Source organism: Patiria miniata, unplaced genomic scaffold (genome assembly GCF_015706575.1).
Source record: "Patiria miniata isolate m_02_andy unplaced genomic scaffold, ASM1570657v1 HiC_scaffold_20, whole genome shotgun sequence".
Lineage (NCBI taxonomy): Eukaryota > Metazoa > Echinodermata > Asteroidea > Valvatida > Asterinidae > Patiria > Patiria miniata.
The window spans coordinates 39,074,251-39,087,271 of NW_024037059.1; the positions used below are offsets into that span (position 1 = coordinate 39,074,251).

The 13,021-nt window shown below is 41.3% G+C and overlaps 2 protein-coding genes across 2 annotated transcripts; one reads left to right on the forward strand and one right to left on the reverse strand.

Annotated features, from left to right (window-relative positions):
* Positions 1 to 1,491: 1,491 nt before the first annotated feature.
* On the reverse strand, positions 1,492 to 2,868 carry LOC119729067 (perlucin-like protein). The gene has a single exon (XM_038201570.1). It carries the CDS (start codon positions 2,740 to 2,742, stop codon positions 1,987 to 1,989), a length of 756 nt encoding a protein of 251 aa, XP_038057498.1. The 5' UTR covers positions 2,743 to 2,868; the 3' UTR covers positions 1,492 to 1,986.
* A 3,240-nt stretch (positions 2,869 to 6,108) lies between these two features.
* LOC119728111 (poly(U)-specific endoribonuclease-like) lies at positions 6,109 to 11,871 on the forward strand. Its single transcript, XM_038200184.1, has 7 exons — positions 6,109 to 6,247; positions 6,491 to 6,625; positions 7,099 to 7,212; positions 7,710 to 7,881; positions 8,534 to 8,733; positions 9,627 to 9,850; positions 11,537 to 11,871. Exons 1-7 carry the CDS (start codon positions 6,109 to 6,111, stop codon positions 11,759 to 11,761), a joined length of 1,209 nt encoding a protein of 402 aa, XP_038056112.1. The 3' UTR covers positions 11,762 to 11,871.
* Positions 11,872 to 13,021: the final 1,150 nt, after the last annotated feature.

A 13,021-nucleotide genomic window follows, 5' to 3' on the forward strand; every position in this document is an offset into this window, starting at 1 on the left:
CGCGTTGCGAAGTTACAAAAATGCACCCTATGGCACGCCGAAATGTCAACATTTTTTAAAAGCCAAATTATAGAGATTTAGTCCCTAAATGGGCATGTAGTGATCTCAACAGTTGAATCTGATACCAAAGCCACATCACTAAATAAGATTTTTTCGCTTTCTCCGATATCTTGCAATGAAAAACAGTGGCATTTGATGCACATAGGGTCAATGAATTCTTCATTAAAATATTGAGCTATTCCTGGATAGTTGCAAGTTACCACGGATACCTATTATTGGCTAATGACAGAAAAAGGGGGACACAATAAACAGAAAAGACATAAGAAAACTGTGACAAGCATTTAAGTTTTCTGTGATAATGTTTAAAATATTTGTTGGATTGTTTTTTTTCTCAGAGGCTTGCCGTAGCACTCAACTATGCCAGAAGGAGCCATAATTCTAGCACATGAAGATGTATGTTTTCCAACGGTTTCTAAGAGACAAATCTATTTTTGGCACCTTCATCAATAATTCCAAGTAAACCATTAGCCGCCGAGATAACCCACAATAATATCCTGCAGAGTATACGGTCATCTAAATTATGCATTTCTCTATTATCGGATCGTGCCAAAGCGACCACCGAGTTCAATTATAGTTCCAAATCTTCTCGTTCAATTCAAGTGCAAAATTCATTGTGTACGTGTGTTCCTAAATTTCCTGTTTTTATTGTTAAAACCAAGGCGTGGAGTTGAGGCATCCGATAATTTCTGTTGGCAAATTACCAAAATGTATCGGCTGTGGCGTCTATTTGTATACGTGTTTCACGACAATGGGTGAGCAATTTACTTCAAAGACGTAGCCAGCGGTTGGGTGAGGGGGTAATTACCATAGCGCTATCTATTGTCCGATAGTGTGCACAATCGTTCGGTTTGAGCAGCGCCCGCGATGGAAGACGGTACCCCCACCCCAACACTTTTTTTTTTTTTTTACGGAGGCCAAGTATCGAGAGAAAAATGGCTGTCGATATTTTAGCACGAATGTGCCAGTGCCCTTTTCACGAACTCCCCCCCCCCCAAAAAAAATGACCTTGCTACGTCTCTGCACTTTGTTGTTCGTATGCGTATAGCAGACGATGAAAGCGTCCTTCCTCACACGTGTTTTCCAGTATGTTTTACAAACTTGGTAGTTTTCCATCACACTTTCATATTTTCGTTACCTGTAGTTAACAGAAACTTAACAAGAATAGGGACGTGTTTTTTCCGTTACTTTGAATCTTTCTCAGAAGAAAATAATACCAAGCTTGCTTTTAAAAGCAAAGGGCACGATGACGATTAACGTTCACAGTTAATAGAAGAGTTCAAAGACACCAAGGAATCAGTCAAAACACTTCATCTCGCCTTGATATTCTGAAAGTAGCACTAAAAGCTGACCTGTTCTGACTGTTTGTTCAAGTTCAATGTCGATATTTACAACATCAATTTCAAAACATTCATTTGAGAGTCAAAGCACATTTTACAACAGTATGTTAGTAATGTTTTTCATAAGACAAGCTTTAAAAAGTACACGAGGACGATTCAAGTTCACAGTTAATTGAAGAGTTCAGTCAATCCACTTCATCTCGCCTTGATGTTCTTAAAATAGCTCTAAAAATGATCTGTTTTGACTGTTTAAGTTCTACGTCGATTTTCACAACATTAATTTCCAAACATTCATTTGAGAGTCAAAGCAGATTCTACAAGATACGCCAGTGGTGTTTTGCCTACAAGCTTCAAAAAGTTCACGATGACGATTAAAGTTCACATCTAATTGAAGAGTCAAAAGACATCAAGGAATCAGTCAATGCACTGCATCTCGCCTTGCAAGATGCTCCGAAAGTAGCTCTAAAAACTGATCTGTTCTGAATGTTTGTTAAAGTTCTACGTCGATATTCACAACATTAATTTCATAACAATAATTTCAGAGTCAAAGCAGATTCCACCGTTCGAAATTGGTAAAGACACTTTCTCTCTAAAGGTCGAAAAAGTTGCAGCTCTCGACTTTCTTCAAAAAGGCTGGGTCAGCCTCGATGCTAGACGCGTTGTTGAGCTGACAGACTTTCTTGTCATCACCCTTCTGCCAGAGATTGAAGGAGTGGCATCGAGGCTCCGCCCAGCACGCCTGACCACACCCAATTACTCCCGCGGCCGTCAGGTTCTTGATCTCATGGTTTAGCAGACACTGGGGTGTGAAGCGCCCGTCAGCATCAGCTTGCAGGCAGTACAAGCGTCGAGAGACTCGCATCTCACAGGCGCCGAAATGTTTGGCATTACACCCGCTGTCTCCCCATCTCCCTTCATACTTTTGATCCATTCTGATGCAATCTTGACCTTCGTCTGTATGCGGGTTTCCTTTGCTCCACTTGGTAAATCCAGGCCTACCCTGGACACCGATGCACGTTAGTAGCCCTGTATTATCAAAATCTGTGCAGCCGATCCAAAGTTGCAGTTTTGTCGTTGAATTTCCGACAATCTTCTCCATTCGGGACCTCATTTCCCGCCAGATGAAGTCCTGTTCTTCCTGCGAGTCGGGAACGACCAGGCTGCTCCCGGGCCGGTCACAAACCGTCTTAGCTTGCCACCAATTCATCTTGTCAGGCAGCAAGATGTAGCAGGCGTCTTGCCAGGCCAACCAGCCGGGAGGACAAACAGGCTGCTCGCGTTGAAATGATACACCGTCTGCCCAGACATAGCTTATAATCAGAGTGAGAATATAATATACCAACATGATTGGAAATGTTTGTAGTTCGTTAAATATTTCAATGTTTAGCAGTAGCTCGGTCGGCGCACATTAGTTAAGTACATGTATCTGAATGCTATCGGGTTGTGTGTACAATCGACTGGAGCAAGTGATAATTTCTCAGCGACTTAAGAAAGAGACCAATCTCTCTCTCTTTATAGCCTCACAGCCCCAAAGTAATGACCAATTAGACATCGCGTTGCTAGGTAACAAAACGGAGAATCAACTCACCATTATGGCGCGCCGAATTGTCATCATTTTTTAAAAGCCTAATTACAGATCTCAGCCCCTTAAATGTGCATGTAGTGATCGTAAGAATCGAATGTGATACCATAACTACGGGACTGAGTCTTATAATGTTTTCTAGTATACCTTTCTTAAAGTTAATACACAAAAAAACTGTTTTTTTCACACATAGAGCCAATGAATTATTTATTAAAATATTGAGCTATTACAGCATATTGCAAATTTCAAACTGAAACCTAACATCGCCTAATTGCAGGAAAAGGGTAAAAAATAAACATATAAGACACAAGAAAATTGCAGCAAACGATTTGATAGTTTTCTATGATGTGTTGATTTTTAAAAATTGTAGGGTTGATTTATTTGTTTGCCTCGGCGTTCCATAGCTTTAAGCCAGGCCAGAAGCAGCGACAACAATATGAGCACATGAACATGCATGTCTTCCAACGGTTGCTAAGAAACAAGCTTATGATACTGCTCTTTACCAATAATTTCAAGTTGACGATTAGTTGTCGAGGTCACTAACAATAATGCCGTCGTGCAGAATGTATAGAAATTCGTTCAGGTTATTAAGCCTTTCAGTGGATCATGTACCTCATCATTCATCACTGAGTTCGACTTGATATCTTTCAAGTCAACCGGGAGCTCGATCGTTACGTGTTTTCTAGCTGGTTTGGCAGCAATAAACTCAAATTATCCTGTAATTGACTGCCTTTTTCCATTCAAATTCCTTTTTTTTTCAATGGGCTTTACCCCCCCCCCCCCAATAATTTGTAAAGAGTGCCCTTTTTTTAGGAAGTGCCCTTTTTTTAAAAGAAATGTGCCAGAAGTTTTTTGTGGCATGTGCCATTTAGGGTGTATTTTTCTTAATTTCGCACATGTATCGCCCTGAAAAACACCACATATTGGCCGTTTGTGTGCATAATCATTTGTTTTGAACAGCGCCTCCATCAACAGACGGTACCGACCCGACCCCCCCCCCTGCTTTTTTTTATTTTACGGGGACCAAGTGTATGGAGAAAAAAACCTGTCTTCGTTTCACCACGGATGCGCAAGTGCCCTTTCCAAAATGTTTTAACCCCCCCCCCCCCGCCCCAATCAGAATGACCGTGGACGCCACTGAATACCCATTGTTCAATCCAAGGCCTAGGTTTGAGGCACGTGCTAATTTGTTTTCAATGCGAGCAAGCAAAATTGTAGTGGCTGTATGGTGGCGCACACGCATCACGCCAACTAATTGGTAATTCGTGTTGTTCGTACACAGACGCTGGAAATGGCCCTTCAAACACGTTCTGTTCTTCATATTATCCCTATTTTCTTTTTAAGGGATAGCCAAAAGTGGACCCTTCTCATGATTTTCAACGAGTGTGGTATAGATATTTCAATTGCCTCCCCCCCGCAAATAAATGCTTGTTTCGTATACTTGTTCATCAAGTGTAGTTAACTTTACAAGAACGGGCGAGGGTGTTTTTGTTCGTTTGTTCGTTCGTTTGTTAATGTCAATATATCAACATGTTGACCTAGATATCGGCAAATTAATATTAACATTCCACTTCGTTGATCGACTTGTTGGCTCCGCTTTTATATTTTTGTTTCAAGTTCTGAGAACACTTACGTCAGAACAATTGGCTATCTTGATATGCGTATCAACCCTGGGAAAATTAATTGGAGCAAGGGGTGCACCGGAAACAGGATTGTTTTACTTGGTTTTATTTTTATTTTTCTAAGTTTTTTTTTTATCTGATAATGTTTACGCCACTCACGGTGAGTAGTGAGTGACAGCAGACGTGATACCATTGCATTGGCCTAATTCGAAGTTTAGTAAACACTTCTCCTTTTATATAAAAAGGGTTCGTTTTTGTCAAAGACTGAAGTACAGATGTCCTCTGGTCTGTTGGTTTGTTTGGTCGACGTCAGTTCCGATTTGCCTTCATCACTGAAATCATGCTGAAGTTGTTGTTGCTTTGCCTGGTCGCGGCTGTTTTGCAAAATGGTTCGTAATTTTCTAATTCTTCTCACCATGAAGCAAACTGTTATTATATTTTAAGGTGAAGTCCATATTCTTTTGGTTACTGGCGCTCCGGTTGAAGGCTCTTCCACATAGGGAAGTTTTTACCTCAAATTTGCATCAGATCCACGTCGGTGCAATCTCTAGTGCAACAGTGTAACATTACGTAGGATTTGCAATTTTATGTGACCTCATAATTACATCAGTCTGAAAGTGTAAATGTTACAGGAACATTGTGCTATTTTTTATTTTGGACCTCAATCAATAAAGAAACAATTTGAAATCAAACAAATAGAGGGTCTAACCATTTTGGTCCGGGAGGGGACGACCTCAAAGGCAATTTTTGTATCACTACATGGATATACACTGCTTGTACTTTTGGCTATCAGCTTCGGTCCAAAAATTGAGCCACCGGTATCAAATTATCAAAAGAGCAACGTTCATAGCGATTTTTGGCAAGGTATACACATCTAGAATTGGAAATTGTGTGAAAAAAAACAAAGCTTTGTAGTGTAAGCGTTGGAAGTCTTTTGCGTATTATCACTTTTAAATTTTTTTGTCTTCAAAATGGCCACCAATATGCTTGAACCAGATTAATTATAGGGGCCTATGTGGTAACTCGCATGTTTTGGCTGCCATTTAAAAAAAAGAGTGATAGCACCCAAAAAGCTGCCACCGCTGCAATGCTATCACATATTTTCCAACTACAGGGGTGCATACCTTGCCAAAAATCACAATAACCGATATTTCCCTTATTACCGACCAAACCCCCAGGCTGCGGGGGAATTTTGTGCAAGACAGCGCCATGAACTTAGCCCCAACATGTACCCTTATAGAGACGAGCGAAAAGACAAACTTGATGACAGAATCATGACTCATGATAGGAAGACGCAATTGTATCACATTCGCACAGGAACCATGCATACATTACGCATTAAAATAATGGTTCATATGTTAGGCCTAGTCATGGGATCGCAGAATATGAACTCAAGCAGTGCGATTAGAGGCTGTTTCTTACCCTCAACGAAGAGCTGATTGTGAGGAGCCAAAGCAAAGAAGTCCTTTCTCACAAAGTTAAAGCTTTAGATGCATACATTAATAGCATGTGCGTAAAAGCGTGTTCTCCGTGTAAGGTAGCAGTCGTGTCTTCAGTGGTTGTTAGCGTGGTTCTTAGCGTGGTTCTTAGTGTGGTACTGACTTTCTACGTCTTTGGGAATTTTCAACTTGATCGGGTTGCCACCGGTGAGCCTTCAGATGTAGTAAGACAAGGTTATGACTTTTACCAATACAATTTTTTTCAAAGGTTTAGTGTAACATTAGCTCCACTGATCTTCATTGATTCGAAAAGGAAAACATGTCTACTGTGAGTTATAAATATATTTGATTATGGATCGGAAGTGTAATCATTTTCCCGCTGTCGTCTTTGGATATCCAACAATTGAAATTATCCGGACTAGTCTGAGAATGACATTTATTTCTTCGTAGACGTAGACGCAGCCGATAGTTGTAGCGGAAGATGCGGGGATAGCTTCAGCGGCAGTTACAGCTGCCAGTGCAACTCACAGTGTTCCACCTTCGGCGACTGTTGCAGCGACTACAACCAGTATTGCTCGCCGGAAAGTATGAACATTCTTCTCAATCTTCCTTTTGAATCTTGTGTCTATTAAAAAAAAGCACCCTATTTCATTCTTTGGAGCTACACCGCACATCCTTGACCTTTTATCCCGATGGGGTTACAATTATGTCATGGAAATTTATTTGTTAATGAATGTAGCTGTTTATTGCAGATATTTTGTCTTTGATTGATGATTTTTTTGCGTGGATTTTAATTTAAATGTCACATATACTAATATATGTGAAGACTCTTACTTCTTTTTTCCGATTAATGTTCCCCCTTTTTATTTACCCAAACCCCGCCCCGCTCTGGTCAGGTTAGCTTTGTACTATATACGACAAGTGTTTCCACCTGCTTCAATTTGACTAACAAGATATCAACTCCTTTATATCAATTTTCGTAAGCTGGAATCCTACGAATTAAAGTTGGAGGATACTATTCATACCACCGACATCAGTGTTTGTCTTTTCATCTACAGAATCCTGTGCCGGCAAATGCTCAGCGAACTACGACGCGAGTCTGCCCTGCCAGTGCAACACACTTTGCCCCAACTACGGCAACTGCTGCAGCGATTATGACAGTCTTTGCAATGGTGAGTATCTCGAAGGGAGAGAGAGGGTAAGGGGGGGGGGGTAGGAGATCTAACCTCCACTATTGGACCGTAAAAAGAGGAAAACCATGCACACAATATTAGCACATGCAAGGTGCTCCCCCCCCCCGGATACGCCTCTGTGCCTGTAAAATCCCTCCCCCGTGAGAGCTTACGCCTTATGAGCCAAAGAAAAAAGAAAGCTGGATCCGCCCCTGGACCCTGCTTTGGTTATCTGTTCCTTAGTATGTCCATACATGCTTGCTGTTGCTTTTTACTAATTTGTTTTCCTCTCACTTACGGAATGTACTGTTGAGACTTAGAGGCTACTTTTTCCGATTCTATCTCTACGGTCCACACTTCAATTTTCTTGCTGTTCTTGCCGTCTTTGTGGTACTGACCTTGGTAATGTTATCAGCACTAAACGAAACAAATTGTGGCGGTATATTTTCTTCAAAAGGGGTGAATTCCTTGTAACTTATCCTGTTGTTTCCTATTAGGCGGTGGCACTGACCCTGACCCTAACCCTAACATCCCGGCCGACATATCGGCCTTTGCTACGGCAATCTGGGCGGCCGACGGCAATCGTGCTGACGTCGGCATTGACGTAATCGTGAACCATGGCAACTACATCAGTAGCTCATCCTCTCAGACCGATGTGTCATCTAGCAAGTGAGTCAGTTGTTCCCTTGAAAAAGAGCTTTATAACGAAGATAGTGTTGTAAGAACATGTAAAGTGCTACAACTACTATAGTGGCTCACACGTGACCAAGTACGCCCTCAGCGGTGAGAATGAAAAACTATGTGTCGCTGTAGAGTAATTTCCCTGGTGTCCGGTGATTCATTAAAATATTGTACAACTGCTGTTCATAGTGAGTGAACCAGTGAGATGAATTTCCACAATGCAATACTTGTTCCTCTCCTTCAAAGCTTCTCGGTGATTTGGTACTTTGTCTATGCTGCATAGCGCCCTTTCAAGTCCGCGCAAGGAGCCAACAGAGATTTGAGTTTGAATTATTCATGAAAAATGAACAACTTTCTGCCAACTGATCACTGACAGGATTGACCTGAAACTTCCAATTCAAAGAAAGTGAGATGTCTGGCCCCCGATTTCACAAAGCGCGGCGACGCGTCGCAACCCGAGTTACGACGTGTAGTTACGATGAGTTTCATAAAATCGGGTGCTGACTTCTCGATCCTATTATAAGGGTCTTTCTGAAAGGCAAAATGTAAACGATCTTTGGTAGAATGAGAAAGGATCTGCCAGGATTAAAACTTTGGGTCTTTTTTCCCGGAAAATATTTCATATTTATTTCCTGCCCAGACTCTTCACATCCGTCGACGCCAGCGTCTTGGAGAGACCCACCTTCAAGGCTTTCATCAAGCTCTTCGACAACTACATCACCACCCAGGGCGGTACCGAGACCACGACCTCTGCAGAGCAAGCAGAGGAGGACGCCTTCATGGACGCCATCTTTAATACCGCTGTGATGACGCAGGCGTACGACTTCGTCAAGGCGAAGAGTAAGCAGTCGAATCAATGCCCCAACTTTATGGGTTACTCTCTAAATCCCAAAGAGTGAAATTAGGGACTAGACATTTTAGAGCGAAAATCAATCTCATTTTCGTCTGAAATAGTCTGAAAAAGAACCACTTCAGTCGAAGCTCAAGTGAAAAGTCAATCTTTACGATTGAAGGAATTTCACTCTAAAACGTCTGGTCCCTAGTTTCCGACAGGGCAAGTGAATCGTCACTCGAATGGAGTGAATTTTCACTCTTTGGAATTTAAAGAGTACACACCTATGTTCCGATACCCCTACGTTCGTACTGCTCATATTCCTATCCCAAACCCTTACCGTAACCCTAACCCCAACCCTCACCCTGACGGGAATTAATGCAATCATATGTGCAGGTTATCGGAACATAGATAGGGGTGTCTGAACATAGAGCATGTCACCATCTCTGGACGTGCTCCAGACAACTTGTTATCAGAGTACAGTCCGAGTTCATTTGCAAATATTGTTTTATGTCAAACCTTTTGTTCTCAAACACTCTTTTCCCCATTTTCGACTTATGTAAAGCAACAGTTAACCTTCTGTACACTGACCAGGCTTAATGTCTAATTAACAACCGAAAATCAACACACAAAATACACTTATGAGATGGACTAGCAAGATGTTTAAAGCATTCTTCACGAACGCCAAAATCTTGGTACAGTATTTTTTTTTCAACCTACAGCTTGTTAGCCCTCAAAAAAGCATAACTCCTCATTTACATCATTTTCAACCCTACGTCAAGCTGTGTATTTAAACACGTACTCCTATTTCAACACGGCCTCGTTAATGCAGCTTAATTCTTACAAAACACCCTATTAATTATATTATTTTATTAAAATTTCTCGAAATTCTTGTTTCAAGACTACTACTCAGGAACCCTGAGCCAGTACAAGGATTACATCCGAGGACTTCTGTTCACGCACTACAACCGTAAAGGAACGCGCGATTCCTCGGGCTTCGAACACGTCTTTGCTGGCGAGTGGTCCAGTAGTTCTTCGGTGTCTGGCTTCCATAGCTGGGTCCGTATGTATCAATTGGAAAAGGACGGAGACGCTAACTATCACGGCTACATGAATAAAGGGCAGGTGAGCCTCTTGGCCTTATTAGCTGTTTCGGCTGCTCAGCCGAAACAGCTCTTGTTTTCGTTAATTTCCTTTTTTCTTTTTTCTTCTTCTATTTTTCATACTATAGTATTTTTCTTACTTATCCGTATAGGGTGTGTAAACACGTTTTTCTTCCGCCAGTAGGCCTACACTTTGGCACTTTCGTAAATCTGATCGATTTCAGACTTGGCACCTTTAAGTGATGTCATCATGACGTCATCGCATGTCATGTGACGTCACATTAAAGGGGCATTTTCTTTCTAAGGCCTATATCTATAGAACTATAGGTCCGATACAACACATTTCTAGTTGTTATTTATTTTTGGTAATGAAACCAGGGATTCCTCATAAGCTCTCTATAGGCACTGTAGCTCGCAAGCCTGAAGAAACATGTAGAGAGACAAGACAATGAGAAGAAATTACAATTCTAGAGGTGGGAGGAAAACCCCAGAAAAAAATTCTGAGGAAAACCCACGAAATCAGGTAGGGACTGTAATCCACATGTGAACCAGGGCAGATATCGAACCTGGGTCACAGCGGTGGAAGACGAGGAAAGAACCAGTGCACAAACATAACTCCCCAAAATGATGCACGGAACAATTTAAATAAAAATTTTCACAGGAAATGATACAATACTCAAAACTCTCAAAGGTGTTCAAGACATACATCAAATTAAAGCTTGATTGATCCTTTTTCGCTTTCGGTTATTTTATATATTTTTTTTATATTTTGTTTTTTACTTTTTACAGTTACAAATGTATTCTGCGTGACATTTCCCTCGAAAATTAATCAATGCCAAAAATTCAAAGCCAATCGCCACTTTGACAAATAAAATGAATCCACTGTTTTATGACTTATAATTGCGATTGGGGCAGGTGTTCTATTTTTTTTCAACTGAATCTTATATTGACGTGGGCATTAGGCCCCTATATTAACTTATATTGACGTAGGCCTTCTCTTGATAACAATGTTCAGATAGAATTATGGTTATCTTGATTTGGGTCCCAATTACATGTTTAATTTTTAGGACCAGATGCCGGATTGACGTGTTATCAATAACTGACAGTTTCCAGGGAAACAGATAACAAGTTATCCAAAAAGATAACTTTACTCTAAGATACGCCTAAGTATGGTGCACGCAATGCACGACACACTGTCAATTATTGAGAGCTACAGCCGGAACCATCACATACGGACCCTTCGGACTTGGACTTGGGCTTTGACTCGACCTGGTCTCGGCACAAAACCAAAATTACCTCAAATCACTTATTGTTTGAACTATACAATTACAAATTCATTGTTATACAATGTATTTCCAGTTCATTACATATGAGAAAAGCAGTGAAAAAATTGAAACTGTGAGGTCCTCAAATATATTTTCAATAAATGTAGAGTAATTAAAGGTGACTTGTGACTGAGCTTGACCTTTGTGACTCGTGACTCGGACTCGGACTCGACCTGCATGACTCAGACTCGTGAGAGGTGACTCAAAGCTCGGACTCGAAATTTTGTGACTCGAATACAAGTTTGCAGTCGTATGGAGTCCACCCAATGGAAAATTAATACACAAATTCCACCCGTCTGAACCAAAATCTATTTTTGGTCAACGTTTCTCAACACCATGAATTTAACTTTGGAAATTTTCGATCTTTTTCTTCTTCCTGACAGCACGGCATTGTCAAGTTCCAGTTCAAGTGGTCGAACCGCGTGAAGCCCGTCACGTCCATCATGATCGGCGCGAGTCCCGAGTTCGAAATCGCTCTCTTCTCGACCTGTTTCCTCAAGTCGCCAAACTCCGTCTGCAAGGTGACGCTCAACGGCAGCAGTGCGAACGTTCAGACCTACGACTACAAGGGGGCCGCCGTGTTTGGATCCGCCTATTTCATTGGTTAAAGGTCGCTTGATCTGAACAGTGATTGGTCAAAAAGAAAGTCAAAATACAAAATACACATCGATTATCACATAGCGTTTACCATTATGTATAAATGTCGCGTGACATTTATGCAGTTGCGTCGGAGCACCTGCTCATTTAAGGGGTTCTCTTCAGTGAGCAAAACCTTAACAGCATTTTATTTGATTCGGATAATGAATATGTAGATGTAAAGCGGTATTTTCATTGATCAGGCAGTAGCTGTTATTTATTTACTCAAATTAATGAAATATTTTGTTCATCAACAACATGACTTCAATTATGTCTTATCCGTATCACAGTCATGTATTATACACTTAGATAGATGAGAGAATAAGCTAACAGAGGAAATAAAATAATACAACAAAACCTGAAGAAACAAAAAACTTTCCAGATTGCTGTACTTCCTGATATATTTCTTTTAAATGAGTACAATTTAATTTTGCGGCGGGGGGGGGGGGGCGAACAAGGAGACTTTGCCGCATTTTCCTACCAGAAACTGGTCTATGGAATATCCCCTTGCACAGCAAGGGTCTATGATATGCGAGCAGATTCGGCGGTTAATTATGCAAAACAAGACTGCGTCTTGACCTCGACATTCTGACCATTCAGCGGGCGCCTTCTATATCGGGTCTTCGGTAACTCACTGTATTACAAACACATGGCGGCCAAATTGACCAACCAACAGCTTAGTCCACATTTCTGATCAAATTGACGTCACAATTTCTAAAATCGACTCCGATTGGCTGGCGCGCGGGGTCGTATAAAATTGGCATTGCTCACATTTTATCAGACGTTGGTTACGGCGGAGAGGGCTCCGTTTATTTACCGACGATACTCAGACTAAACCAGGATATCCTGCATTCGCATATGTGCCTTTATATCACATGCATAAATGTTGGCTTCCGGGATTCTCGATGCTGTCAACAATTCACCTATAGCCTACTGATAAAAAGGCCAAATGTTACAAGAAATGTAAATCGACCATTGGGGTTTAATTGTCCGTTGGGGTTTTTAATTAAGATATCTTTAAGATCATGTCTTCGATTCCCTTTGTCCAAAGAATCTAAACAGTCGGATTCAGAGGGTTAGGTATAATGGTCCGATCCATTATGCACCGCCCCATGGTGTTCTGACCAATCTTAGCCGTGATTTATGTCCGACGTGCGTGCACAAAAGTCCGACATGCGTGCACGCGCGTATGACGCGCGCGGCAGGAAAATGCAGTGTGGCATTAGAGAGGA